Here is a 27,144-nt window from a genome sequence, read left to right as displayed (position 1 = left end):
GTTGTCCCTGGAACAACAGAAACCGAGTGGTGACCTTATAGAGGTTTATAAAACCATGAGGGGCATCGATAAGGTGAATGGTCAGTCTTTTTCCCAGGGTGGGGGAGTCTAAAACAGAGGGTATAGGTTTAAGGTGAGAGGGGAAAGATTTAAAAGGGATCTGAGGGGGCAACTTTTTCACACAGAGGGTGGTGGGTGTGTGGAACGAGCTGCTAGAGGAAGTGGTAGGTGTGGGTACAATTGCAGCACTTAAAAAACATTTAGACAGGTACATGGGTAGGAAAGGTTTAGAGGGATATGGGCTAGATGCGGGGAAACAGGACTAGCTCAAGTAGACAATTTGGTCAGCATGGATGAGTTGGGCCGAAGGGCCTCTTTATGTGCTGTATAACGCTGTGACTCTATAGAGTCAGGTCCCAGTGAGCTCGTTGAGGTATTCACGGTCAAGTGTGGCATGGGTTTGGGTTCAGCTGCCAGCTTACTGAAAAAATAATTTTTAAAAAATCAACCGTAGGCATTGGCACTGAGAGGGTGGGGGGAAGGAACCGGTGGTGGGAAGGTAGGCGAAGCCTTCAGCAGTTGAATATCTGCCTGTGATAAAACGGTTTCTTCTCCCAGAGCTCAGAATCGTAGAAGTGAAGGGAAAGGAAAGAGGCCGATGGACGGCTGTAGGCGAAGGAGCGATTTGGCCTAATCCCAGTTTCCTTTTTGGGTGTGGGACAGGGCATGGGGGGAGGGAGGATGAAGTAAAGAGATGGCGGCGTGGGATCAGGAGCCGGACCCTAACTGCTCCTCCTCAGACTGGTCCTGTCAGACAGGCTGCACTTTGATTTTATTTTTCTAAGAGGGGCTGTTTTTTTTGAAGAGGCTGATTTATTTTACCAATGTGCGTCTTCCCCTTTAAATCTCCCCCGGAGCCCTTAAAGGAGCCTCAGGGGCCCTAAGGTGGGGCTCCAGCTCATTGGCTGTTGTTTATGTTGAAGAAGAGGCCAGGAACCTTTTCACTGAACGGCAAGGAGCTCAGGAGCTCTCTGCTCCTATCCTTTAAACCTTGCGGCCACTGTGGTGAGGGATGACACACACTGGCTTCTGCATTTGCTGTTGACTGTGGCACGTTCTCTCTCTCTCTCTCCCTGCCTCTCTGTGTAGAGCGACGGAGCCCGGGATGTCAAAAATGGAGCCTGGGGAAGGAGAAGTGGCCCTGAGCCTCGGTCTCCAGAACCTGCGGTCTGATCCGAGACAGGAGCCCACGATTAAAGAGGAGAGGCTGGAGCTGGGTAAGTATGGAAGGGGAGGGGCGGGGAGGGGGGGGGGGGGGGGGGGAGGAGGCGTGGGTGAGCCTTTGGAGAGCGCGGGGACAGAGGACGTGGGGGGAAGGGAGGTTTCTATTGAGGGCCCCATGGAGCCTAGACAAAGGGAGTCTGTTCATCGTGTTGCTCAGGGGTTTCCAGAGACTGGTCAAGAGCTCCACCTGATGGACTTGGCCAGCAATGGCAAGCGCTGGACCTCGGGAGCAGAAGGTGGGGACGCAAGGAGGGGCTTGGCAAGGGGGGGGGAAGGGGAGTTCTTTTTCCATTCCCACGGTGAATAATTAGGGGTGGGGTGGGGGGGAGAAGGGGGGGGTCACAGTTGGAACAAATATTGTCCTGTAGCTCCAACCACCAGGCACGTTGAGTGTAGCGGTTAGCGTAATGCTTTACAGCGCCAGCGACCCGGATTCAATTCCCGCCGCTGTCTGTAAGGAGTTTGTACGTTCTCCCCATGTCTGCGTGGGTTTCCTCCGGGTGCTCTGGTTTCCTCCCACATTCCAAAGACGTACAGGTTAGGAAGTTGTGGGCATGCTATGTTGGCGCCGGAAGCGTGGCGACACTTGCGGGCTGCCCCCCGAACACTACGCAAAAAGATGCATCTCACTGTGTGTTTCGATGTTCATGTGACTAATAAAGGTATCTTATCTTATCCTGGGCGAGGAGTTTGCACGTTCTCCTTGTGGCAGCGTGTGTTCCTGCTCCCACATCCCAAAGACGTACAGGCTGGTGGGTGAAGGGGTAGCCCCCCCCCCCAACTCCCCAAGTGTGCAGGTGAAGAGGTAGAAACTGGGGAGAAGACCAGTGAGATTGAGATCAGAACTGAGTCTGACTCTGTGGCACAGAAGGGAAGGGGGGGAGAAGAGGACTGCGGTAGTGATAGGGGATTCATTGGTTGGACGAGAACGAGACTCCCAGATGGTATGTTGCCTCCCAGGTGCCAGGGTCAGAGACGTCTCAGATCGAGTCCACAGCATTCTTCAGGGGGAGGGACAGCAGCCAAAAGTCCTGGTACACATTGGTACCAACAGCATAGGAAAAGGAATGAGGTCCTGAAGAGGGAATATAGGGAGTTAGGAAGGAAGCTAAAAAGCAGGACTTCAAGGGTGGTAATCTCTGGATTGCTGCCTGTGCCACGTGCCAGTGAGGGGAAGAATAGGAAGATATGGCAGACGAATGCGTGGCTGAGGAGTTGGTGCAGGGGGCAGGGTTTCAGATTTGTGGACCACTGGGATCTCTTCTGGGGAAGGTACGACCTGTACAAAAGGGACGGCTTACACCTGAACTCGAGAGGGACCAATGTCCTTGTGGGCAGGTTTGCTAGAGCTGTTGGGGAGGGTTTAAAATAACTTGGCAGGGGGATGGGAACCAGAATGTTGGGTCAGGTGATGGAGCAGTTGGTGTAAAGGTAGATGCATTATGCGGAGAGACTGTGAAGAAGGATAGACAGTGGATAGGGCATAAACACAGTCAGGTGGATGGGTTGAAATGTGTTTACTTTAATGCAAGAAGTATTAAGAATAAGGAGAGCATGAATCAGTACATAGAATTACGATGTTGTGGTCATTACACAGACTTGGCTGTCACAAGGGCAGGATTGGCTGCTTGATGTTCCGGGGTTTAGATGTTTCAAAAGGGATAGGGAAGCAGGTAAAGGGGTGGGAGAGTGGCATTGCTATTCAGGGATAGTATTACAGCTGCAGAAAGGGAGGACATCATGGAGGGATCGTCTACTGAGTCAGTGTGGGTGGAAGTTAGAAAGAGGAAGGGAGCAATCACTCTATTAGGAGTATTCTACAGACCCCCCCAATAGCCACTGGGACACTGAGGAGCAGATAAGTAGGCAGATTTTGCAAAGGTACAGAAATAACAGGATGGTTGTCATGGGAGACTTCAACTTCCCTAATATTGACTGGCACCTCTGTAGTGCAAAAGGTTTAGATGGGGCAGAATTTGTTAAGTGTGTCCAGCAAGGATTACCAACACAGTATGTGGACAGGCCATACTGGATTTAATACCAGGCAATGAACCTGGTCAGATGACAGACCTCTCGGTGGGTGAGCATTTTGGAAACAGTGACCACAACTCCCTGACCTTTAGCATAGACATGGACAGGGATAGGAGCAGATGATATGGGAAAGTTTTTAATTGGGGGAGGGCTAATTACGACAGTATTAGGCAGGATCTTGGGAGCATAAATTGGGAACAGATGTTCTCAGGGAAATGCACAGAAGAAATGTGGAGGCTGTTTAGGGAACAATTGCATAGGGCTCTGGATAGGTTTGTCCCACTGGGACAGGGAAAGGATGGTAGGGTGAAGGAACTGTGGCTGAGAAGAGAGGTGAAATATTTAGTCAAGAGGAAGAAGGAAGCATACTTAAGGTTTAGGAAGCAAAAATGAGGCAGGCACTTGAGAATTATAAGATAGGCAGGAGGGAGCTTAAGAAAGGACTTAGGAGAGCTAGAAGGGGACATGAGAAGGCCTTGGCGAGTAGAATTAAGGAAAATCCCAAGGCATTCTACACATACGCGAAGAACATGAGGATGACTAGAGTGAGGGTAGGACCACTCAGGGATAAAGGGAAAACGTGCCTGAAGGTGGAGGAGGTAGCGGAGGTCCTTCATGAATACTTTGCTTCTGTGTTTACTAGGGAGAGGGACTTTGATGAATGTGAGGTCAGCATAGAACAGGCTAATGTGAATGAGCATGTTGAGGTTAAGAAAGAGGCAGTGTTGGAGCTTCTGAAAAACATGAGGATAGATGTCCCTGGGGCCGGACAGGATATACCCCAGGTTACTACGTGAGGTGAGGCAAGAGGTTGCAGTAGCGTTGACGATGATCTTTGCATCCTCCCTGGCCACAGGAGTGGTGCCAGAGGATTGGTGGATGGCAAACGTCGTTCCCTTGTTCAAGAACAGTAATAGGGATAATCCTGGGAATTATAGACCAGTGAGTCTTGTGTCAGTGGTGGGCAAGCTATTGAAGTGGATTCTTAGGGACAGGATTTACGAGCATTTGGAGAAGCATAGTCTTATTAGGGATAGTCAGCAGGGCTTTGTGAGGGACAGGTCGTGCCTCACGAGCGTAATTGAGTTTTTCGAGGAGATGACAAAACAGGTAGAGTGGTGGATGTGGTGTATATGGACTTTAGTAAGGCGTTTGACAAGGTTCGCCATGATAGGCTTATCCAGAAAGTCATGAAGCATGGAGATTTGGCTGCATGGATTCGGAATTGGCTAGCCCACAGAAGGCAGAAGGTGTATTAGATGGAGATTATTCTGCCTGCAGGTTGGTGACTAGTGGTGTTCCACAGGGATCTGTTCTGGGAGCCCTACTCTTTGTGATTTTTATAAATGACTTGGATGAGGAAGTGGAGGGATGGGTTAGTAAGTTTGCGGATGACACAAAGGTTGGAGGGTGTGGATAGTGTAGAAGGTTGTCGTAGGTTACCAAGGAATATAGACGGGATGCAGAGTTGGGCGGAGAAGTGGCAGATGGAGTTCAATCCGGAAAAGTGTGAATGATAGACTTTGGAAGAATGATACACTTTGGCAGAGTACAAGGTTAATGGCAGGATTCTGAGCAGTGTGGAGGAGCAGGGGGATCTTGGGGTCCAAGTCCATAGATCCCTCAAAGTTGCCGCACAAGTTGATAGGGTTGTGCTGGTCTTCCTTAGTCAGTACAAGAGCCGCAAGGTAATGTTGCAGCTCTATAAAACTCTGGTTAGACCACACTTGGAGTATTGTGTTCAGTTCTGGTAGCCTCATTATAGGAAGAATGTGGAAGCTTTAGAGAGGGTGCAGAGGAGATTTACCAGGATGCTGCCTGGATTGGAGAACATGTCTTATGAGGATAGGTTGAGCGAACTAGGGCTTTTCTTTTTGGAGCAACGCCGGATGAGAGGCAACTTGATAGGGGTGTATAAGATTATGAGGGGCATAGATAGAGTGGACAGTCAGCACTTTTTCCCCAGGGCGGCAATGGCCAATACCAGAGGACATTAGTTTGTCAGAGTAGGAATGTTCAGGGGAGATGTCAGAGGTAGGTTCTTGACACGGAGAGTGGTGGGTGCCTGGAACGCACTGCCGGAGGTGGTGGTAGGGACATAGGGACACTTAAAAGACTCTTAGATAGGTACATGGATGTATGAAAAATGGAGGGTTATGGGCTGTGCAGGAGGGGTTAGGTTGAACATGGAGGAGGTGTAGATAGATTTCGGCACAATATCATGGGCCAAAGGGCCCGTACTGTTCTGTACTGTTCTGTACTGTTCTGTGTTCTTTTAGTGTGTACAATTAGTGTGAGTGGACACAAACTCTACACTGCTCCGCCGCGTCTCTGGGCCTTATGTGTTCTCCCTGTGACCATGTGGGTTTCCCCCAGGTGCTCTACTTCCCTCCAACGTCCCAACGACGTGCAGGGTCAGTGGGTTGTTTAGCCGCTGTAAACTGTCCCTGGTGTAGAAGCCTTGCTGGTCAGTATGGTAGGCCGAAGGGCCTGCTTGGTGCTACCTGGCTCTGGGGCGGATGATAGTGGGGATGTGAAGGGGACAATGAGTGGTGAGGAGGGGACTTCCTCCTCACAGGAAGGAAAGAGAGGGCACAGAAGATGCAGGAAGGGAGAGGAAGGTTTCTATTAACTGATTTAAAACATTTAGATAAGAGCAGCCTTTTCTGTACCAATACAAGTTCCATAAGCATTCACTGCCTTGACTTTTCCTCCCTCTGTGAGTCATGCTCCAGTATCGCTGTAATTGTCTCATCCTAAATCCACTCTCGCTTTCTTCACCACAGGCATGTCAAATGCCTTCTTCCCCATCCTGTCTACCCGTGTCTCCACTTTCAGGGAGCTATGTACCTGTACCCCTGGCTCTCTCTGTTCTGCAACACTTTCTAGGGCCCGACCATGTACTGTGTAACTCCTGCCCTGGTTTAACTTACCAAAATGCAGCACCTTGCACTTGTCCAAGTGAAATTCCATCTGCCGTTCCTTGGCTCACTTCCCCAGACCATCTAGATCCTGTTGTAACCCTAATCCTCTTCACTACACCTCCAATTTTAGTGTCACCTGCAAACTGACGAACCATGTTAACAACATTCTGATCTAAACCGTTAATGCAGATGTCAAACACCAATCTCGGGAGTGTGCGTACTCTGTATCTAACCTGTTTTACTTGGCACCATGCTCTGTTCGACGTCCAGAAGAGGCTGTAGCCTATCCCTTGGGAAGGAACTCCATGGATTCCTCACTCACCGGTTGTAGCAAGAGCTGAGGGCGGAAGGAAGAGACACGCCTGAAGTTGTACTCCTGAAGACCACGCAGACAGCAGTAATCCCCAACCGTGGCTTTCCCAGATGGTGAAGGGGCTCTTCAGGAATGAAGGGCAGGACATCCAACAGAATAACCTGCTGCCTGGTGGCCCCCAGTGGGTCAGCCAGCAGGAATGTCCTGCCATGCCTGAGACACTGCCCACTCAGTCTTCACTTAAATAATGGCCTGTCCATGCACACATGAGGATAACAATGACTGTGGCTGACAACCTCAGCCAGTGGTAGACACCTGTCCCAATGGTCACATTATATTGTCTAACTCTTGACCCTGTATTTAGTCAGGTTTAGCTCTGATTAGTCCAAACAGTGATGGTGCTGGCGGGGGGTGGGGGACTGGGGTGTCTGCAGCTGCCACATGGGGGCGGGAGGGACCGTCAGCGGACAGAGTGGCTGTGGGGTGTACGAGCCATGGCCACTCAAAGGAGTAAAAAAGTAACAATAGGGTCAGGGAGAGGGGAGGAGCTGGGGAGGGAAAGGAACAAGAAGGCCAAGGATGGTGAGTCCAGTACAGATATTGATGCAGCATTCCATGCACTGGGAGCATGTGATGGGACAGTGTAGAGGGAGCTTCACTCTGTGTCTGACCCCGGGAGTGTGTGATGGGACAGTGTAGAGGGAGCTTCACCCTGTGTCTGACCCCGGGAGTGTGTGATGGGACAGTGTAGAGGGAGCTTCACCCTGTGTCTGACCCCGGGAGTGTGTGATGGGATGGTGTAGAGGGAGCTTCACCCTGTGTCTGACCCCGGGAGTGTGTGATGGGACGGTGTGGAGGGAGCTTCACTCTGTGTCTGACCCCGGGAGTGTGTGATGGGACGGTGTAGAGGGAGCTTCACTCTGTGTCTGACCCCGGGAGTGTGTGATGGGACAGTGTGGAGGGAGCTTCACCCTGTGTCTGACCCCGGGAGTGTGTGATGGGACGGTGCAGAAGGAGCTTCACTCTGTGTCTGACCCCGGGAGTGTGTGATGAGACCGTTTGAAGGGTCAGTGCAGGTACCCTCCCCGTTTGAATCTGGAAGGGGTCAGGGAAAGCTCGGGCACTCTGACGAGCCCTTACTTCCTCCCACAGGCGACGACCCCTTTGTGATGGGTGGGGACTCTGAGCCGGACAAGGTCGCCCCCGGGGCTCTGCCATCGATCTCCACTGGAGCCGGGGAGCCGGAGGATCAGCGAGCCCGGGCGATGAGGCGTCCCCGACGGGATCACCGGCGCAACTACCAGGAGCGCTGGAGGAGCGAGTACCTGATGGACTACGACCGGTGGCGGCACGGGCTGGTCTGCATGGTGTGCGGCGCCACCCTGGCCACCCTCAAACTCAGCACCATCAAGCGGCATATCCTGCAGAGGCACCAGGCCTCGCTGCTGCTCACACAGACCGAGAAGGAGGTGGTCATCGCCAGCTGGGAGAAGCACGTCCTGGGCCAGAACTACCTGCAGGAGGGGTTGCCCGTCCCAGTGCTCAGCTTGGATCCAGCGCATCCCGATCTTGCCCCAGGTACGTCAAGCAAGGAACCCCTAAAGTCTTGCTCAACGTGGCTCAGTGCCCAAGCTGCTGTTGCCTCAGCCCCGCGACCACTGAGGCCACTCTGCCCCTCATTTGCTGCACTTTTCATGGCTTTCAGCTCTACCCACTTACAAAGCCTTCTGCACTCCACTGAGCCCCTTTGCCGCTTGTCAGGGATCCTGTTCCTCTCGAGCCTCCTCTCCGATCCCCAGGTCACCATCTCACAGAGTCATACAGCACTGAAACAGGCCCTTCGGCCCACCCTGCCCGTGCCGACCCACTTATGCCAATCCCTTCTTCCAGCACGTGGTCCGTAGCCTTCCCTGCCCTGGCGATTCAAGTGCTCGTCTAGATAGTTCTTAAACGTTGTGAGAGTCTCTGCCTCCATTACACCCTCAGGAAGTGTGTTCCATTTTCAAACCCCCCCCCCCCCCCCCGGGTGGACACAGTTCTTCCTGAGATCCCCTCCAAGCCTCCCCACTTCACCCTAAACCCATGCCTTCTACTTCGAACACCTCTTCCATGGGGAAAGGTTTCCTGCTGTCTGCCCCTCATGTTTATCTCTGTCAGGACCCCTCTCTGTGTGCTTGTAATTCTTTCCCCGGAGTGTGCTTCTTGAGTTTCCTGTCCACTGTTTGCCTCAGACACTCCCTGTAGGAACAAGTTCTACACTCTCAGGGGGAAAAAATTTTCCCTGGATCTCCGCTGGATCTATTAGTGACCTTCCCACAAGCGGAACTATCAAACTAGAGGAACAGTACCTCATATTCCCCTTGGGTAGTCGACAAGCCAACAGCATGAACATTGAATTTTCCAATTTCAGGCAACCTGCTCCCCTCTGAAGCAACACACACAACATGCTGGAGGAACTCAGCAGGTCAGGCAGCATCTACGGAGGGAAATAAACAGTCGACGTTTCGGGTCGAGACCCTTTATCAGGGCTGTGTGTGTTGCTCCAGATTCCAGCATCTGCAGAATCTCGTGTGTCTCTGTTTTGCTGCCCCCCTCTGTCCCTTTTCTCTCTCCTCTAATGTACCCAGTTCCTCCTACTGCCACCCAACCCCCTCCCAGCCTCCATTCACGCTGTTTCTTTCCCCTCTTCTAGCCACTCCATCTGCCCATCACCCACACACCCCTCCCCTGGGTCCCCTCCCCCAGCGTTCCCGTCTACCCTCCGCACCTCACTTATTTGGCTCCACCGTCCTCACCTATCAGATTCCAATATCTGCAGCCCTGTGTCAGCTCCCAGTCTCTGTCGCTATTTCTACCCATCCCTCCTCCATCTGCCCCTCACCCCTCCTCACCTGGATCCACCTATCGCCTGCCAGCTCTTGCCCCTCCCCTTCCCCTCACCTCTTTACACAGGCCATCTCCCCTCCACTCTTTCAGTCCAGAAAAAGAGCCTCGACCTGAAACACTGACTGTCCATCTCCCTCCACAGATGCTGCCTGACCCACTGATTTCTTCCCTCAGTAAAGTCCTTTCACAATTAAAAAGGCGTATGGTGTGCTGGCCTTCATTAGCTGGGGGTTGAGTTCAAGAGCAGAGAGGTGATGTTGCAGCTCTATAAGACCCTGGTTAGACCACACTTGGAATATTGTGTTCAGTCTGGTCACATTATAGCAAGGATGTGGAAGCTTTGGAGAGGGTGCAGAGGAGATTTACAAGAATGCTGCCTGGATTGGAGAGCACGTCTTATGAGGAGAGGCTGAGCAAGTTAGGGCTTTTCTGCTTGGAGAGACAGAGGATGAGAGGAGACTTGATAGAGTTAGAAAAAAGATTATGAGAGGCATAGACAGAGTGGACAGCCAGCATCTTTTCCCCAGGGCGGTAATGGCCAATACCAGAGGTCACCCATTTAAGGTGCATGGAGGAAAGTTCAGGGGGGATATCAGGTTTTTTACACAGAGTGTGGTGGGTACCTGGAACGCACTGCTGGGGGTGGCGGGGTGGGTGATACGATAGGGTCATTTAAGAGACTCTTAGATAGGCACATGGATGAAAGAAAAATAGAGGGTTAAGGGAGATGGGAGATAGATAGAATGTGGATAAGGTTTATATAGGTCAGCACAACATCGTGGGCTGAAGGGCCCGTACTGTGCTGTACTGTTCTATGTTCTGTGTAATCTTAAATGTCTTTATCAGGTTTCATCAAATCACTGAAAGTCAACGTTGATAGTCCTGGTGGCAATTAGGAAGGTAAATGATATGTTGTCCTTTATTGCAAGAGGATTTGAGTACAAGAGCAGAGATGTCTTGCTCCAATTATATAGGGCCCCAGTGAGGCTGTATCCGTGCGTTGTTCCCAGGTCTGGTCTCCCTACCAAAGGAAGAAGTTGATGAGATTGTTTCCTGAGATGGCAGGTTTGTTGCTTAGGGAAAAGTTAAGCAGACTGGCTCTGTTGTCTCTTGTTGCAGGGTTTTGGACCCAGAACGTCAACAATTCCTTTCCTCGACCCACTGAGCTCCTCTGGCAGATTGTTAATTGTTCTGGGTCTATTCTGTCTCGAGAGGAGATCTCATTGAAACAAGCGAAATTCACGCCGGACTTGACAGGGTACTTGAGGGGATGATGTTTCTCTTGGCTGGAGGTAGGGCCTAGGAGCCTCGAAATAAGGCTCCAGATATCAGGAGTGGAGAATAAATTTTTTCACCCAGAGGGTGTGCGTTTCTGTCCAAGAGAGCTGGAGAGACTCAGTCATTAAGTACAATCAGTTGGGTGCAAAGGCAACAAGTAATGTGGGGTTAGTTGCACTGGGGTAAAAGGTGGGCCACAATCTTACTTTGTGGCAGATATGAGAGGCATAATCTCCTCCCCCTGCTTCTGTCTCGTACTTTCTAAGGTTTGCTGGCCCCATTCTTTCTTTGCTGAGTTCTGTCGTCGTTCTTGTGCTTTTTTTTGTACCTTCTCCAGTCTTCCTTTCATCCATTTTGCAACGTGATTCAAACTACACAGAGTACTCCATGCACGGCCTAACCAAGGATCAAGGCAAGTCTCGTTCTCAATTCAAGGGCTGGTTAACCCCCTCCTTATTCCTATCAAACACACCACCACCGCATGTTTACACATACTGGTCAGGTTACCAATCTCCTGGCCGCCCACCTTGAGTAGCCCCAATTCCCACAATCCCCTTCGCCATAAAAAAACTAGGCCGTCTATAAATCTTGGAAGTTCCAACTGGCTCCCAGCGTTCAGACTGTTGGCGACAAAGGGAGGTGGACGTTCAGGCTTCCACTGAGGCAGCTATCTCTGAGTTCAAGGATATGCCACCTTGTAACTGACTACTTTTCCTCTGCCATTGTTATCAAGGTGGAGACTGCACTGGCTCAAAGGAGGAAGTCAGAGAACATGCCAGAGTAAAAGCCACATAGCTGAGAGTTCTGTAGAGAAACACATCCAACAGAACCTTGATCTTCTGAACTCAAGGGAATACAAACTGAGTTAGGACGTGGAGACTTGGAGGGGCTGCAGAAGAGATTCACTGGGAAGTTGCCTGGATTAGAGGGTATGAGCTATGAGGAGAGGTTGGACAAACTTGGGTTGTTTTCTCTGGAGCGGCGGAAGCTGAGGGGAGACCTGATAGAGGTTTTTAAATTATAAGAGGCATAGATAGGGTAGACAGTCAGAATCTGTTCCCCAGGGTAGAAATGTCAAACACCAGAGGACATGCTTTTAAGGTTAGAGAGGGAAAGTTTAAAGGTGAAATGAAGGGGAAGTTTTGTTTTACACGGAGAGCGGTGGGTGCCTGGAATGGGTTACCAGGGGTAGTAGTGGAAGCAGGCAGTTTGGTGGAGATTATGAGGCTTTTAGATAGACACATGAATATGAAGGGAATGGTACACAGGAGGACATTTAGTATAAATTGGCATCAGGATCGGCATAACATCGTGGGTCGAATGGCCTGTACAGTGCTGGACTGTTCTATGTTCTGCATTTGTTCTATAAGTTCTTGAAGCCTCAACTTGTTTAGCTCCCAGTGTCAGTGGGAAGAGTGGCGGTGGGCTCACTGGATTCCTGGTATATCTTGAAGGTTCCACCTCCACCCTGATGCAATCCTTTGTCACCCTTCCGCAGTTACCCTCATTGATGCCCAGTTTGAGCCTCTAGATGTTTTAGAATCAAAATGCAGTAAGAGGAGGCTATTTGACTGAGGCTGCACTATGAAGGCTGATCTACCTCAATACTTCTCTCCCCATACCCCTTGATATTTTTGTGTCTTGTACCCAGTGATATTTTTGTGTCCTTCTTAAATGTACACACCAACATGGCTTCCACAGCCTTCTGTGGTACAGAATTCCACAGGTTCACTATCTCGAGTGAATAAACTTCTTCTCAGCTCAAGTCTTAAACATCTTACCCTGTGTCCTGGCTCTAGACACCCCATCCGGGGAAACACTCTCTCTGCATCTGTCTAGCCCTGTCAGACTCTTGTGTGCTTCAATGAGATCTCCTCCCTTTCTGCTAAACTCTTGTGAATACAGACCCAGTCTACTCAAACTCTCCTTGTGTGACTGCCCCACCATCCCTGGAACCAGTCTGGTGAACCTTTGGTGAGAGGTTGATGTTCTGGGAGTCCTTGCACACAGGTCACAGAAGGCCAACATGCACGTGTGGCAAGCGATTAGGAAGATAAGTGACATGTTGGTCTTTATTATGAGAGAATTTGAATATAGGCATAAAGATTACTTCCTGCAATTATATAGGGCCTTGGCGAGACCACACCTGGAGCATTGTGTACAGTTTTGGACTCCTTGCCTTAAAAAGGAGGTACTTATCAATCAGGGAGTGCAGTGAAGATTCACTCAAGTAATTCCTGGGATGGAGGGTTTGCCTTGGGAGGAAAGAGTCATACAGCACGGTAACAGGCCCTTTGGTCCAAACTGGTCCACGCTGTCCCATTTGGCCAATATCTCTCTAAACCTTCACTATCCATGTACATTTTAAACGTTGTTAATGTACCTGCCTCAACCACTTCCTCTGGCAGCTCGTTCCACATACTGACTGTTCTCTGGGTGAAAAAGTTGCCCCTCAGGTTCCTTTGGAATCTCTCCCCTCTAACCTTAAACCTGTGCCCTCTAGTTCTTGATTCCCCAATCCTGGGAAAAAGACAGTGTCCGTTCACCCTATCTATGCCCCTCAGAATTTTATGCACCTTTATAAGATCACCCCACATTCTCCTACACTCCAATGAATAAAGTCCCAAGCTGCCAACCTCTCCCTATAACATTCCATCAAGACCTGGCAACATCCTTGTAAGTCTTTTTGAGTTTAGAAGAATGAGCAATCTTACTGAAATTTACAAAATTCTTACAAGGCTCGACAAGCTGAACGTCGGGAGGGTGATTCCCCTGGCTGAGGAGGCTGGAACCAGTCTCAGAATCAGGGATTGACCAGTTAGGACTGAGATTAAGAGATATGTCTTCAAGCTGAGGGTGCTGGACCTTTGAAATTCTCTACCCTGGAGTGCTGTGGAGATCCAGTCACTGAATCCATTCAAGACAGAGATCGATAGATTTCTAGTTATGAAGGGAATCAAGGGATATGGGGATAGTGCGGGAAAATAGCGTTGAGCCATGATCTTGTGAGTGGCAGAGCAATCTCCAGCTGCCACTAATTCTCACGTTCCTAGATCCTGGAATAGAAATGCAGAGGCCTAGAACGTGGCTTGCTTCTCTGGTCATGTGTGGTTGGATTGAAGGGCAGGTCACCTGATGCTTGTGAAGATTGTCTGGGTTGAGTGCACCTTTGCTGAGGCTGAATGATCTAACTGCTTTTGTCACAGCAGCTTGGAGCTGCAGGGGCATTTTAGGGTGCCATTGAGAATTGCTGTGTGTTTGTAGTCAGATATATCCATCCAGCCACAAGGGTCTACAGATTTTCTTCCCAAAGTATGTTAACAAACGTTAACAAGCAGTGTGGAGGAACAGAGGGATCTTGGGGTTCACGTCCGTAGATCCTTCAAGGTTGCCATGCAGGTCGATAGGGTTGTTAAGAAGGCTTATGGAGTGTTGGCCTTCATTAGTCGGGGGATTGAGTTCAAGAGCCGCGAGGTAATGTTGCAGTTCCATAGAACTCTGGTTAGACCACACTTGGAGTATCGTGTTCAGTTCTGGTCACCTCACTATAGGAAGGATGTGGAAGCTTTAGAGAGGGTGCAGAAGAGATTTACCAGGATGCTGCCTGGATTGGAGAACATGTCTTATGAGGATAGGTTGAGTGAGCTAGGGCTTTTCTCTTTGAAGAGGAGGACGAGAGGTGAATTGATAGAGATGTACAAGATGATAAGAGGCATAGATCGAGTGGACAGTCAGAGACTTTTTCCCAGAGCGACAATGGCTAACACGAGGGGGCATAATTTTAAGGTCATTGGAGGAAGGTATAAGGGGGATGTCAGGGGTAAGTTCTTTACACAGACAGTGGTGGGTGCATGGAATGTACTGCCAGCAGAGGTTGTGGGGGCAGATACATTAGGGACATTTAAGAGATTCTTAGATAGGCACATGAATGATAGAAAAATGGAGGGCTATGTGGGAGGGAAGGGTTAGATAGATCTTAGAGCAGGATAAAATGTTGGCACAACATCATGAGCCGAAGGGCCCGTACAGTGCTGTAATGTTCTATGTAAACCATGTATGATAATTTGGTAGTTTTGAGCTTGCCATTCCTGACAATAGCTTTTTAGAGTCATAGAGTCATACAGCACGGAAACAGGCCCTTCAGCCCAACTCATCCATGCTGACCAGGTTGCCTAACTGAGCCAATCCCATTTCCCCGCGTTTGGCCCATATCCCTCTAAACCTTTCCTGCTCATGTACCTGTCCAAGTGCCTTGTAAATGTCGTAACTGTGCCTGCCTCTACCACTTCCTCTGGCAGCTCGTTCCATATCCCCACCACCCTCTGGGTGAAAAATTGGCCCCTCGGGCCCCTTTTAAATCTTTCCCCTCTCACCCTAAACCTGCGCCCTACCCTGGGGAAAGACTGTGACCATCCACCTTACCTATACCCCTCATGGTTTTATAAACCTCTGTAAGGCCACCCCTCAGCCTCCTTCACTCCAGGGAAGACAGTCCCAGCCTGCCCAATCTCTCCTAATATACCCCAAGCCCTCCAGTCCCGGTAACAGCCTCGTAAGTTTTTTTTTAATTCAAGAATTTATTTATGGAAACTCATGGCTCCAGATTATTAGTCTTCAGATGATGTTAACCAACAATTAGGTTCAGAGCAGCAGTGGTGGCCCGCAGCTATCTCTTTGCTGCTGCCGTCTCCGCACTTCTGTCTTTTGTCCCCAGACCTTCTTTCTTGGAATGGATGGGACGCTTAGGGGGCTTAACAGCTGGACGTTGAGAGGATGTTTCCTCAGACTGGGGAGTCTAGAACTCACAGGTAGAGTCTCGGGAAGAGGAGTTGGCCAGTTAGAACTGAGAATTTGTTTGACTCACTGGATTGAGAACCTCGGAGATTTACAGAGGGTGGTAGGCACTCAGTCACTGATTTTATTCGAGGCTGAGATTTTTGAGGAAATAGGATTGTTTCCTCTGAAGTGTCAAAAGCTGAGGGGAGAGCTGATAGGTTTATAAAATTATGAGAGGCATTGGTATAGTAGATAGCCGGTATCTTTTTTCCCAAGGTTGAAATGTCTAATACTAAAAGATATTCATTTAAGGTGAGAGGGTGAAAGTTCAAAGGAGATGTGCAGGGCAAGTTTATTTATATAGAGAGCGTTGGGTGCCTGGAATGTGCTGCCAGGGGTGGTGGTGGAGGCAGATACCATAGTGATTCCAAACCTGCATAGACTTAAGAGGCTCTTAGGTAGGCACGTGAGTATGCAGAGAATGGGGGGAAATAGACCACATGCAGACATAAGGGATTAGGTGTCATTAGCTTAATTAGGCCAGCACAACATGGTGGGCCAAAGGGCCTGTTCCTGTGCTGTACTGGTCTGTGTTCCAGGTGTGGAAATGAAGTTGAGGTGTGGAAATCACTGTGAACATTGAACGGTGGAGCTGGCTGGAGGTGCTGGTAGTATAGTAATACCACCTAGCTATTCCTCACCATCACCCATTCCCCTGACCGTCCCCACTACCTCTGAGGTCTGTCTCACCGGTTCTCACCTCTCGTGCATCTCAATCTTTGTCCAGTTTTGGCAGCTCTGCCTTCTAGTGTCATTGCCCTGAGTGCTCCCATTTTCTTATGGCGTTGAATGAGGCAATTCAGCCCCTCAAGTCTATGCCAGTTGGAATCACTTCCCCCAAGATCTCCCATTCATTTTACAATGTTCTTTAGAACCTGTTTGGCCAAGCTATAGGTCATCTGCCCCAGTATCTCCTCAGTTAGCATGAAGTAATTCTTTTGTCTGGTAATGCTCCAATGAATACCTAGGGGCGTTTTTACCGCATTAAACATAAGTTTTTTACCGCATTAAACATAAGTTTTATAAATGCAAGTTATTCACGCTGCTCTTGGTGCTGCTACCACTGCCATCGTTGGTACAGTTATGGTTTCATTTGTTGGCGTTGCTCCTGTTGTTGGAATTGCTATGGTTTCCATTGTCGGTGGTGCTATTTCTGCCATCGTTGGCGATGTCATTGATACCACTATTAGTGCTGCTATTGTTCCTGGGGTATTCACTGTTGGTGGTGCTATTGCTGCCATCGTTGGTGATGCGAGAGACTACAGATGCTGCATCTGGAGTAAAAGAACGAGCTGCTGGAGGAACTCAGCAGGCTGGGTGGCATCTGTGGAGGGAAATGGACAGTCGACGTTTCGGGTCGAGACCCTTCACCTGGACTGGGAACTGGCTAGATGAAGGGTCTCGACCCGAAACGCTGGATGTCCATTTCCCTCCACAGATGCCGCCCAACCCGCTGAGTTCCTCCAGCAGCTCGTTCTTTTACTCCATGTTTTTATTTATATTGCTAATAATATTGATGCTGTGTCTGTTGTTCTTGTAGCTGCTGTTGTCTCTGATCGTGGCATTGCCATTGCTAAGAATGTTGATACTATTATTGTCGTTGCAGTCCTTGTTATTTTACTGTAGTTATTGCTCTTGGTAGTTTGTTGATCTTCTTGCTTCCAGTAGTCACGTTTCCCTTATTGGTGTATTTGTTCCTGTTGATGTTCTCGTTATTGGGGTAATTTTATTGAGTTTATTCCTGTTCTCTGCATTGTTGGAATTTGCCGGGCTTGTTGTTCTTGGAGTTGTAGCTTTTGCTTTCATTTGTCACAGAGTCCCATTTACCAGCACCTTGGCAACTCAAGTGGCCATTGTTAAATGTCCTGAGGGTCTCTGTCTCCGCCAACCCCTCAGGCAGTGCGTTCCTGATTCCAAACATCCCATGGGTGAAAAAATTCCTCCTCCATTCCCTTCTAAACCTCTTACCTGAAACCTATGCCCTCTAATTTTAGATAGCTCTACCATCTATGGGTAAAAGTTTCCAACCACCCCATCTGAGCACCTTGTAGCTGTGTATGCCTCCATCTGGTTCCTCCCACCCCCTTTACCATACTTCTCATGGATACTTCTATCCTTGCTGTGTCTCTGTTGACAGTATTGACCTACTTGCTGTGGGTGTTGTTCATGTTCTTGGTATTATTTACTGTTGGTGAGTGCATTACCAAACAAATAAAAACCTTCATGCCAACTAGGGGCAGATGACCCAGAGTTTGGCCAAACAGGTTTTAAAGAACATCGGAGGAATCTTAGGGGAAGTGATTCCAACCAGCATAGACTTGAAGAACCGAATGGCCTCATTCTACGTCAGAAGAAAATGTGAGAGCTCAGGGTAAAGACATCAGGAGGCATAGCTGCCAATGCTGGACAAAGGTTGGGAAGCACAAGAGGTGAGAACCAGTGAGGCACCATTCTTGTCACACAAACAATCTGCTGAAGGGTCTCAGCGGGTCGAGCAGCATCTGTGGGGGTGAAGGAATTGTCGATGCAGGGTTTCAACCCAAAACATCCACAACTCTCCCCCACAGATGCTGCTCGACCCGCTGAATTCCTCCAGCAGATTGTGTGTTGCTCCAGATTCCAGCATCTGCTGTCTCTGGTGTCTCCACTGTTCTTGTTGCAGGTGTTGTTGTGTGTTGGTGGTATCGTGGTCATTTGTCATTCTCATCCAAAGGCAAAGAACACCCTACCCCAGGAGGACTCTGTCCATATACAGAGGTGGATTGATGTCAGGATATTAAGAGAATCAAGGGATAGGGCAGCAAAGTGGAGCCGAGGGAGATGATTATACATGATATTGATGAGTGGTGGTGCAGCTACTTTCCTACAACCATCAGGTTCTTGAACTGACCTGCACAACCTTAACCCTAACTCAGCAACAGAGACCACCTCTTGCACTACTGTGGATTTGTCTCTGATTTTGTTTTGTTTTGCACCAATGTCTTGTTTTATAGTCTTTTTCTACGCTGTCTTGTATGATTTATATTGTGTGTGTTGTCTGTCCCCATGTACCTGTGATGCTGCTGCAAGCAGGTTTTTCCATTGTACCCGTACCTCACCGAACTTGTGCACATGACAATAAACTTGACTTACTCCAATGGTTTGACCAGAACTTTGGATTACTGTGGTATAACTCTCCTCTCAATTCCATCCCAGAGATTAAAGCTGACATTCCACAAGCTTTGTAATGTATTTCTGTGCCTATGTTCTTTTACATGGAGCATGCAAAATGAGAACCACTTGAGCCTGGTTCTTGTCAGAGGATTAGCACAGTGACCCAACTCCACCTCCCTCCCTTTTCCTTTCTTTGCACTGGCACTGCTTGCTTTGTCTCTGATTGTGGTTGCTTTTTGCACTAATATCAATGTTTTGTACTTTTTTTTCCCTTCACTGTTTTGTATAATTTATGTTCTATATGTGTTGTCTGGACCTACATGCCTGTGGAGTTGCTGCAAGTTTTTCATAGTGCAGCAGTTAGCGTAACACTTTACAGCGCCAGCGACCCGGGTTCAATTCCGGCCGCTGTCCGTAATGAGTTTGTACGTTCTCCCCATGTCTGCGTGAGTTTCCTCCGGGTGCTCCGGTTTCCTCCCACATTCCAAAGACACACGGGTTAGGAAGTTGCGAGCGTGCTATGTTGGCGCCGGAAGCGTGGCGACACTTGCGGGCTGCCCCCAGAACACTCGACACAAAAAGGTGCATTTCACTGTGTGTTTTGATGGACATGCGACTAATAAAGAGACCTATCTATCCATTCTTGTGCAATATGACCACCATCCGGGGCCGTGCCATCTTCTCGCAGCTCCCATCGGGCAGGAGGTACAGAAGCCTGAAGTCCCCACACCACCAGGTTCAGGAACAGCGACTTCCCTTCAACCTTGAACTGACCGGCACAACCCCAATCACTACCAGAGTATAGCAACACAGGGACCACTCTGCACTAACAATGGACTTTGGTTTTTTTGTTCTAATTGTGTTCTTTTTTGTACAATTTTTTCTTGTGAATGCTGCTCAGCTGATGCTTTGTGCCTGTGATGCTGCTGCGAGTTTTTTTATTGCACCTGTGCACACATGGACTTGTGCAAACGACTATAAAGTTGACTGGAATGTTAGGGGGACCAGTCTACCCCCTTCTTTCATGCATTGCTTCTAATGATTGCTATTGTTAATGTTATGAGTGACCCGTCCTTCTCCTCTCCCTCAACAGCCGCTCCCCCGCCACCAATGGATGTCATCCACCCCCCGCCGCCCGCCCGGGACCCCTCCCCGCCGGCCTTCAAGGACGTAGCGAGCCGGCCGGCGGGCAGAGGCCGGCCGCCCGGCAAGAAGCCGAAAGCCAAGGCCAAGCCGCCGGTCGGCCGGCGCCAGGGCCTCGGCTGCCCGTCCGCCAAGCGGGTGCGGCGCTACTACCAGGAGCGGTGGAGGAGCGAGTACCTGATGGACTACGACTGCCTGCGGCACGGGCTGGTCTGCATGGTGTGCGGCAGCGCCCTCGCCACCCTCAAGCTCAGCACCATCAAGCGCCACATCCTCCAGAAGCACCAGGCCTCGCTCAGCCTGACTCCCAGCCAGAAGGACGTCGTCATGGCAACCTGGGTGGAGCACCTGCTCAACCAATCGCAGCACAACATCGAGAGCCAGGGGGCGGGGCTGGAGCGCCTCCACCAACCGCACCAGGGCTCGGCCAATCCCTTCGGCCAATCACCCGTCGAGAGTCCGGAGCCGGTCCCGGCGAGCCGCGACCAGTCACACGTGGGGCGGCCGGGGCTGATCGACCAATCGCAGGTCGAGGTTCCTGAGGCGGAGCGGTCGCCGGTCGGGGAGACGTTTCGCCAATCGCGAGCCGGGGTTCGGCACAAAGAGGCGGGGCTAATCCACCAGTTGCTGATGGGCGAGTCAATCCGCCTCATCGACCAATCCGACATCGGCATCGAGGAGCGCGCCGGGGCTGCTCAATTCAAGCCGCCCCATTTCAACCAATCAGAGGTCGAGATCAAGAAACTGGGGGCGGAGCCAAACGCAAATTTCCTTCAATCACACGCCAAATTGAGTCGGACAGAGTCATCCCAGTTCGTCAACCAATCACAGATGACCGTCGAGCCGAGAGGGGCGGGGCCTGCGCCCCCTGCAGGTACCGAGCGCACGTTGCATGCGATGCTTGAGCTCCCAGGTGGGAGGCGTGACGTCATTGATAGGCGGTGCCTGATCACGCCCATCAATTACGTCACTTCAGGAGTCCATTCTGCCCACTGCAGGGCTGCTAGTCCCAGAGAACGTAGAACAATACAGCTCAGGAACAGGCCCTTCGGCCAACGAAGTTGCGTCGAACTAATTAAACTAATAATTAAACACATAACTAAACAAATCCATTCTGCCTACACAATGCCCACATCCCTCCATTCCCTGCACATCCATGTGTCTGTCTAAGAGCCTCTTTAACCCCTCTATCGTATCTGCCTCCTCCCCCACCCCTGGCAGCCCGTTCCAGGCACCCACCGCTCTCTGTGTAAAAGCTTGCCCCGCACATCTCCTTTAAACTTCCCCCTCTCACCTTAAATGCATGTCCTCTGGTATTTGGCTTTTCAACCCTGGGGAAAAGATTCTGACTGTCCACTCTATCTGTGCCTCTCATAATGTTATAAACCTCTATCAGGTCTCCCCTCAGCCTCCGCCGCTCCAGACAAAACAACCCAAGTCTGTCCAACCTCTCCTTATAGCTCATCCTGGTGAACCTCTCCTGCAACCCTCTCCAAAGCCCCCACATTCTTCCTGTAATGGAGTGACCACAAGTGCAGGTAATACTCCCAGTGTGGTCTGACCAGAGTCAATGTAGAATCATTCTGGCAAATCCCTTCTGCGCCCGCCAGAGCCTTCTCACCTTCCCAAGAATGCAGCCGAGATCTGCACACTATCCTGGAGACCCAGACAGTAATTTGTACAGGGTCATTTGCGACTACATTGTTCTTGTACTCTGTGCCTCTGTTTATAAAGATCAGGATCCTGTATGTTTTTTTAAAATTATTTTTCCAACCTTCATTGTGCTTTTCAGCAGACTGTGCACACATAATATTCCCTCAATAAACTCTCACTTTGGAAAAGATATTAGTCCCACCCCCCACCCTCACTGCACTTAAACACAAATTCATTTTCTCTCTTTCCCAGTTAGAGTCATAGAGTCGCAGAGCAATACAGCTCAATACAGGCCCTTTGGCCCAACCAGTCCATGCCTACCATGGTCCCCACCCAGCTAGTCCCAATTTCCTGTGTTCGGCCCATATCCCTCCAAGCCCCGCCCCTCCATGTGCCTATCCAAGTGCTTCTTACTGTTGTACCTGCCTCACCCACTTCCTCTGGCAGCTCGTTCCATACACTCACCACCCTCTGGGTGAGAAAGCTGCCCCTCAGGTCCCTTTTAAATCTTTCCCCTCTCACCCTAAACCTATGCCCCCTAGTTTTGGACTCCCCTACCCTGGGGAAAAGACTGTTACCGTCCACCTTATCCATGCCTCTGATAATTTTAAACACTTCTATAAGGTCGCTCCTCATTCTCCTACGCTGCAAGGGATAAAGTCCCAGCCTGGCCAACCTCTCCCTATAACTCAGGTCCTCTAGTCCCGGCAACATCCTCGTAAATCTGGCAACATCCTTGTAGTTGGGTCTTCGACCTGAAACGTTAACCGCTTCTCTCTCCGCAGACGCTGCCTGACCTGCTGCGTGTTTCCAGCATTTTTACTGTTTCTAATTCCCAGGGCTGGACTGACTTCGGCCTGTAGTTTATCTTGGCCGCACTCAGCCCCGCCTCGCACACTGGTGCTGCCGTTGGGCCAAGGGGAGGAAGGGAGAGAGGGACTGACTGCTTCCCGCTGGGGTCCCGACACGTTCGAGCGCTGAAATCACAAACCCGCGTTGAGCGAGACGGACACCAGCGGAACATGCCAGACGCTGGCAGCAACCTCTGTACAAGGGTGGGACCTGCAGTTTTCCAATCCTAGCTGTTCCCCAGCAGTGGGCCCGGCTCATTTACTAGAGCCAAGCCCAGCCGTGCCAAATCCCTCCTTGGGCCGGGCACATCCTGAGGCAAAGTCTCAGTGCTTGTCCTTCCCCACAGGGGAGAGTTCTGGCACCTGACCGATGGTCCCGAGTACACGGGGAGGTTGTGGTGTGACTCTCCGGGGAGGGGGTGGAGGGAGTTGGGGGGAGGGGGGTATCGTGACTGCCCCAGTTGGTACCAAAGGCTGGCGTGTAGCGCTGGGCACCTGTCTCGTTCGCTGACTATTCACCGTGTCAGGGGTCAGGGACACACTGGGTTCCCTCTCGGTAACTGCGGAGCCTTGGCCATTCGATCGGGCGGGCAGCATGCAGTCCCTCACCCCGCCGCCCACCTCCTCTCCTCCGCCGGGTGACGGGCCGAGTGTGCCAGTGTGTCGGTGGGATGCCCTGGCTGGGTGTATTAGGGCGAGTGAGCAGGTGTGAATGGTCTGGTTTGTGTGTCTGTGTGTGCGGGACAGCATGTGGGTCAGGCTGAGACGGGTGTAAGTGGGTACGCCGGGGGCGAGTGTGTGTGTGTGTGTGTGTGTGTGTGTGTGTGTGTGTGTGTGAGTGAGTGAGGGCAAGTGTGTGTGTGTTGGACTGAGTGTGCGCTGAGCCGGGGCAGGTGTGTGCCGGGCAGGGGCGGGTGTGCGCTGGGACGGGTGTGCGCCGGGCCGGGACGGGTGTGCGCCGGGCCGGGACAGGTGTGCGCCGGGACGGGACGGGTGTGCGCTGGGACGGGTGTGCGCTGGGACGGGTGTGCGCCGGGCTGGGACGGGTGTGCGCTGGGACGGGACGGGTGTGCGCTGGGACAGGTGTGCGCTGGGACGGGACGGGTGTGCGCTGGGACGGGTGTGCGCTGGGACGGGACGGGTGTGCGCTGGGACAGGTGTGCGCCGGGCCGGGTGTGCTCCGGGTCCACCAATTAACCACCTCCCCCCTCCTCTCCCCCCGCAGGTTCGCCGGTGCCCGGACCCACTGAGCCCGGCCCCGTGGTCAAGGCGGAGAATCACCCGGAGCCGCAGCCTCCCTCCCCTTCCCCCTTCTCCCCCCCTTCCCCCCCTCCCCCCTCTCCCCCCAACCCGGAGCCCACCCCCGGGAGGGGCGTCCGCCGCCACTACCAGCAGCGCTGGCGCTCCGAGCACCTGATGGACTACGACCCGCGGCGCCGGCGCCTGGTCTGCATGGTGTGCGGCAAGGCGCTGGCCACCCTCACCCTGGGTGCCATCCGGCGCCACGTCCTGCAGAACCACCCGCACTCCCTGCTCTTCAACCGGGCCGAGAAGGAGAACATCCTGGAGGCCTGGAACGAGCAGCCGTGGCGCCGGGAGCCGGGCGGGGCGCCGGAACCCCCGACCCTTTCTCCGGCGGGCAAGCGGCCCCTCCGGCGCTACCAGGAGCGCTGGCGCTCCGAGCACCTGATGGACTACGACCCGTGGCGCCGGCGCCTGGTCTGCATGGTGTGCGGCAAGGCGCTGGCCACCCTCACCCTGGGTGCCATCCGGCGCCACGTCCTGCAGAGCCACCCGCACTCCCTGCACTTCAGCCCGGCCGCCAGGGAGAACATCCTGCAGGCCTGGAGCAAGACGGTGCCCTGGCAGCGCGAAGAGGAGAGCGTCCCGCCGGACCCGGGGCAGGTCCGGCCCTCGGCCCCCAGCTCACAGCACGGGGCAGCAGGTAGGGACCAGGGAACCGGGCGCTGGTTCTGTGGAACGGGCTGCCAAAGGACGCGGTTGAGGCAGTACAATAATAACATTTAAAAGACACTTGGACAGGTCCATGGATGGGAAAGGTTCAGAGGGATATGGGCCTATTTTTAGACTCCCCCACCCTGGGGAAAAGACTGACCGTCCACCTTATCAATGCCTCTCATGGTTTTATGAACCTCCATAAGGTCACCCCTCAACCTCCATCAGTCCAGGGTAAACAGTCCCAGCCTGTCCAGCTTATAACTCGAGCCCTCCAGATCCTGGTGAACCTTTTCCGCCCCCTCGCCAGCTCAGTGATGCCCTTCCTGTCTCTGGGTGAGCAGAACCGCGCACAACACCCCAGGTGCGGTCTCACCAAGACCTTGTTCAGCTGTAACGGGACGTCCCAACTCCTGCACGCAGTACCCTGACCGATGAAAGCCTTCCTCCCCACCGTCTCCACACTGAGTGGGTGAGGAACCACCGTGCCAACTGGCATTCGGCCCCTCGCACCCTGCTATCACATCATAGAACCATAGAACACGACAGCACAGAAAACAGGCCATTTCAGCCCTTCTAGTCTGAGCCGAAACTTTATTCCACTAGTCCCATTTACCTGCACCCAGTCCATAACCCTCCAGACCTCTCCCGTCTATGTATCTATCCAATTTATTCTTAAAACAAGAGTAAGCCCGCATTTACCACGTCAGATGGCAGCTCGTTCCACACTCCCACCACCCTCTGAGTGAAGAAGTTCCCCCATTGTTCCCCTAAACCTTTCCCCTTTCACCCTGAAGCCATGTCCTCTCATACTTATCTCTCCTAATCTAGGTGGAAAGAGCCTGCTCGCATTTACTCTGTCTGTACCCCTCATAATTTTGTAAACCTCTATCAAATCTGCCTTCATTCTTCTGCGCTCCAAGGAATAAAGTCCTAACCTGTTCAATCTTTCCCTGTAACTCAACTCCCGAAGACCCAGCAACATCCTAGTAAATCTCCTTTGCACTCTTTCAATCTTACTGATATCCTTCCTATAGTTAGGTGACCAGAACTGCACACAATACTCCAAATTTGGCCTCACCAATGTCTTATACAACCTCACCATAACATCCCAACTCTTGTACTCAATACTTTGATTTATGAATGCCAGGATGCCAAAAGCCTTCTTTACAACCCCGTCTACCTGTGACGCCATCTATCAGTGATCAAGGAACCAGTGTTCCCACCACCCTCCCCTGTACTGATGGTGTCTCTCTCGCCCCTGCAGTGGGACCGGCAGACAGGGAGCTGGGGGAACCCCAGGAGGAGAGGTCACGGAGCCCGGTGGAGATCGAGGTGTACGTGGAGGAGCCAGAGAAGAGCCCAGCGGCCCGGAGACGTTTCCCGGGCCGGGATCACCGGCGCAACTACCAGGAGCGCTGGCGCCTGGAGTACCTGATGGACTACGACCAGTGGCGGCACGGGCTGGTCTGCATGGTGTGCGGCGCCACCCTGGCCACCCTCAAGCTCAGCACCATCAAGCGGCATATCCTGCAGAGGCACCAGGCCTCGCTGGGCTACACCCTGACCCAGAAGGTGCTGCTGGCCCAGGAGTGGAACAAGAAGGTGGCTGCCATCGCCAGGATGGACCTCTGGCGTCTCCCCAGCGGCCAGAGCCAGGAGGGTCCTCCCAGGGATCCAGGAGGAATAGCTGCCGGGGGGACCTAGGGGGTGGCCCGTCGGTTGTCATGTAAATCCTCCCCCTCACCACCCTCTCTCTGTCTCCCCTCCTCCTTCTCTCTACTCCCTCGTTCTATCCATCCCTCCCCCTTCTCTCTACCCCCTCGTTCTGTCCATCCCTCCCCTCTCTGTCCATCACCTTTCTCTATCTTTCCCCTCCCATCTCTCCGTCCCATCTCTCCATTCCCTCTCCCACTCGTCCCCCTCTCTCTTGCCCCATTCTCACTCTCACCCCCTTCCTCCCTCCTTCTCTCCCTCCCACATTAAGGTTGGATCGTTCCCCACCAACTCAGCACTAGGGTCAGGGGAATATTAGTTCAACCCGTAGCCTCAGGTGATCCCCACTTCCAGAGACAGTTTAGGAGCCCTCGGTCCTCCACACGTCTCCTCCACCCTTGGCTCCTGGGATCTTGGCTTCAAGGAAGGAGGTGCTCCTGACCGCGATGGGGTCTGCTGTGAGGCCTTCCGTTGTCCAACTTCCCAAGGCAACGCTTACCAGTCCAAGGCTGAGGGGTCGGGGCACAGGTCAGTGGGACGAGTAACTCAGTGAAACTGAAGTGGGGCTGGAGGGCAGAAAGTGGGAAAATCATTCATAAATCCTCACTGGCTGAAACTTTGAGCCACACATTGAGGGAAAGGCAGTTACTGGGCGCGCAAAGCCCCTGGGGATAATGAGTTGACACAGTTATATGGAACTAGTCTCACCTCTCAGAACCAGCAGAGAACCTGGGTGTGGGAGCATTGGGTCTGGCCCTCCAGAGGATCTAACAGGGAGTCAGACCTCAGCATCTTTAGGGGAGTCACAGATTTGTCAGCAGAACCAGTGGACTCTGGGGTGTGGGGGCTTTGCACTAATGCTCCATTACTGAACAGCAGGGGTAGCCCACACCCTGAACATCAGCTCAGGAGGGACACAGGATATTCCATGGGTTCAGGAGTTACCTTTCCCGTGATGTCTACCCTCGGATTCACAGCCCAGTTGGAAATGAATGGACTCAATGTTTTCCCGTCAACCCACAGCGGTGGGACTCTTGTACGAAGAAATGTTGCAATTCAGAATCTTGTTCAAATATATATATATATACATATATATATATATATAAAGTATTCAAATGTC

At 51.8% G+C, this 27,144-nt stretch overlaps 1 protein-coding gene across 1 annotated transcript; it reads left to right on the top strand.

Annotated features, from left to right (window-relative positions):
* The first annotated feature begins 935 nt into the window (after nt 1-935).
* Nucleotides 936-27,144, top strand: LOC127586947 (zinc finger translocation-associated protein-like). Its single transcript, XM_052044988.1, has 5 exons — nt 936-1,277; nt 7,705-8,130; nt 19,799-20,722; nt 23,578-24,297; nt 25,576-27,144. The coding sequence occupies exons 1-5, from the start codon at nt 1,166-1,168 to the stop codon at nt 26,013-26,015; spliced, it is 2,622 nt and encodes an 873-aa protein (XP_051900948.1). The 5' UTR covers nt 936-1,165; the 3' UTR covers nt 26,016-27,144.

This window comes from Pristis pectinata, chromosome 38 (genome assembly GCF_009764475.1).
Source record: "Pristis pectinata isolate sPriPec2 chromosome 38, sPriPec2.1.pri, whole genome shotgun sequence".
Classification (NCBI taxonomy): Eukaryota; Metazoa; Chordata; class Chondrichthyes; order Rhinopristiformes; family Pristidae; genus Pristis; species Pristis pectinata.
The sequence above is the reverse complement of the archived record's forward strand: the minus strand, read 5'-3'. Positions and strand labels throughout refer to the sequence as shown.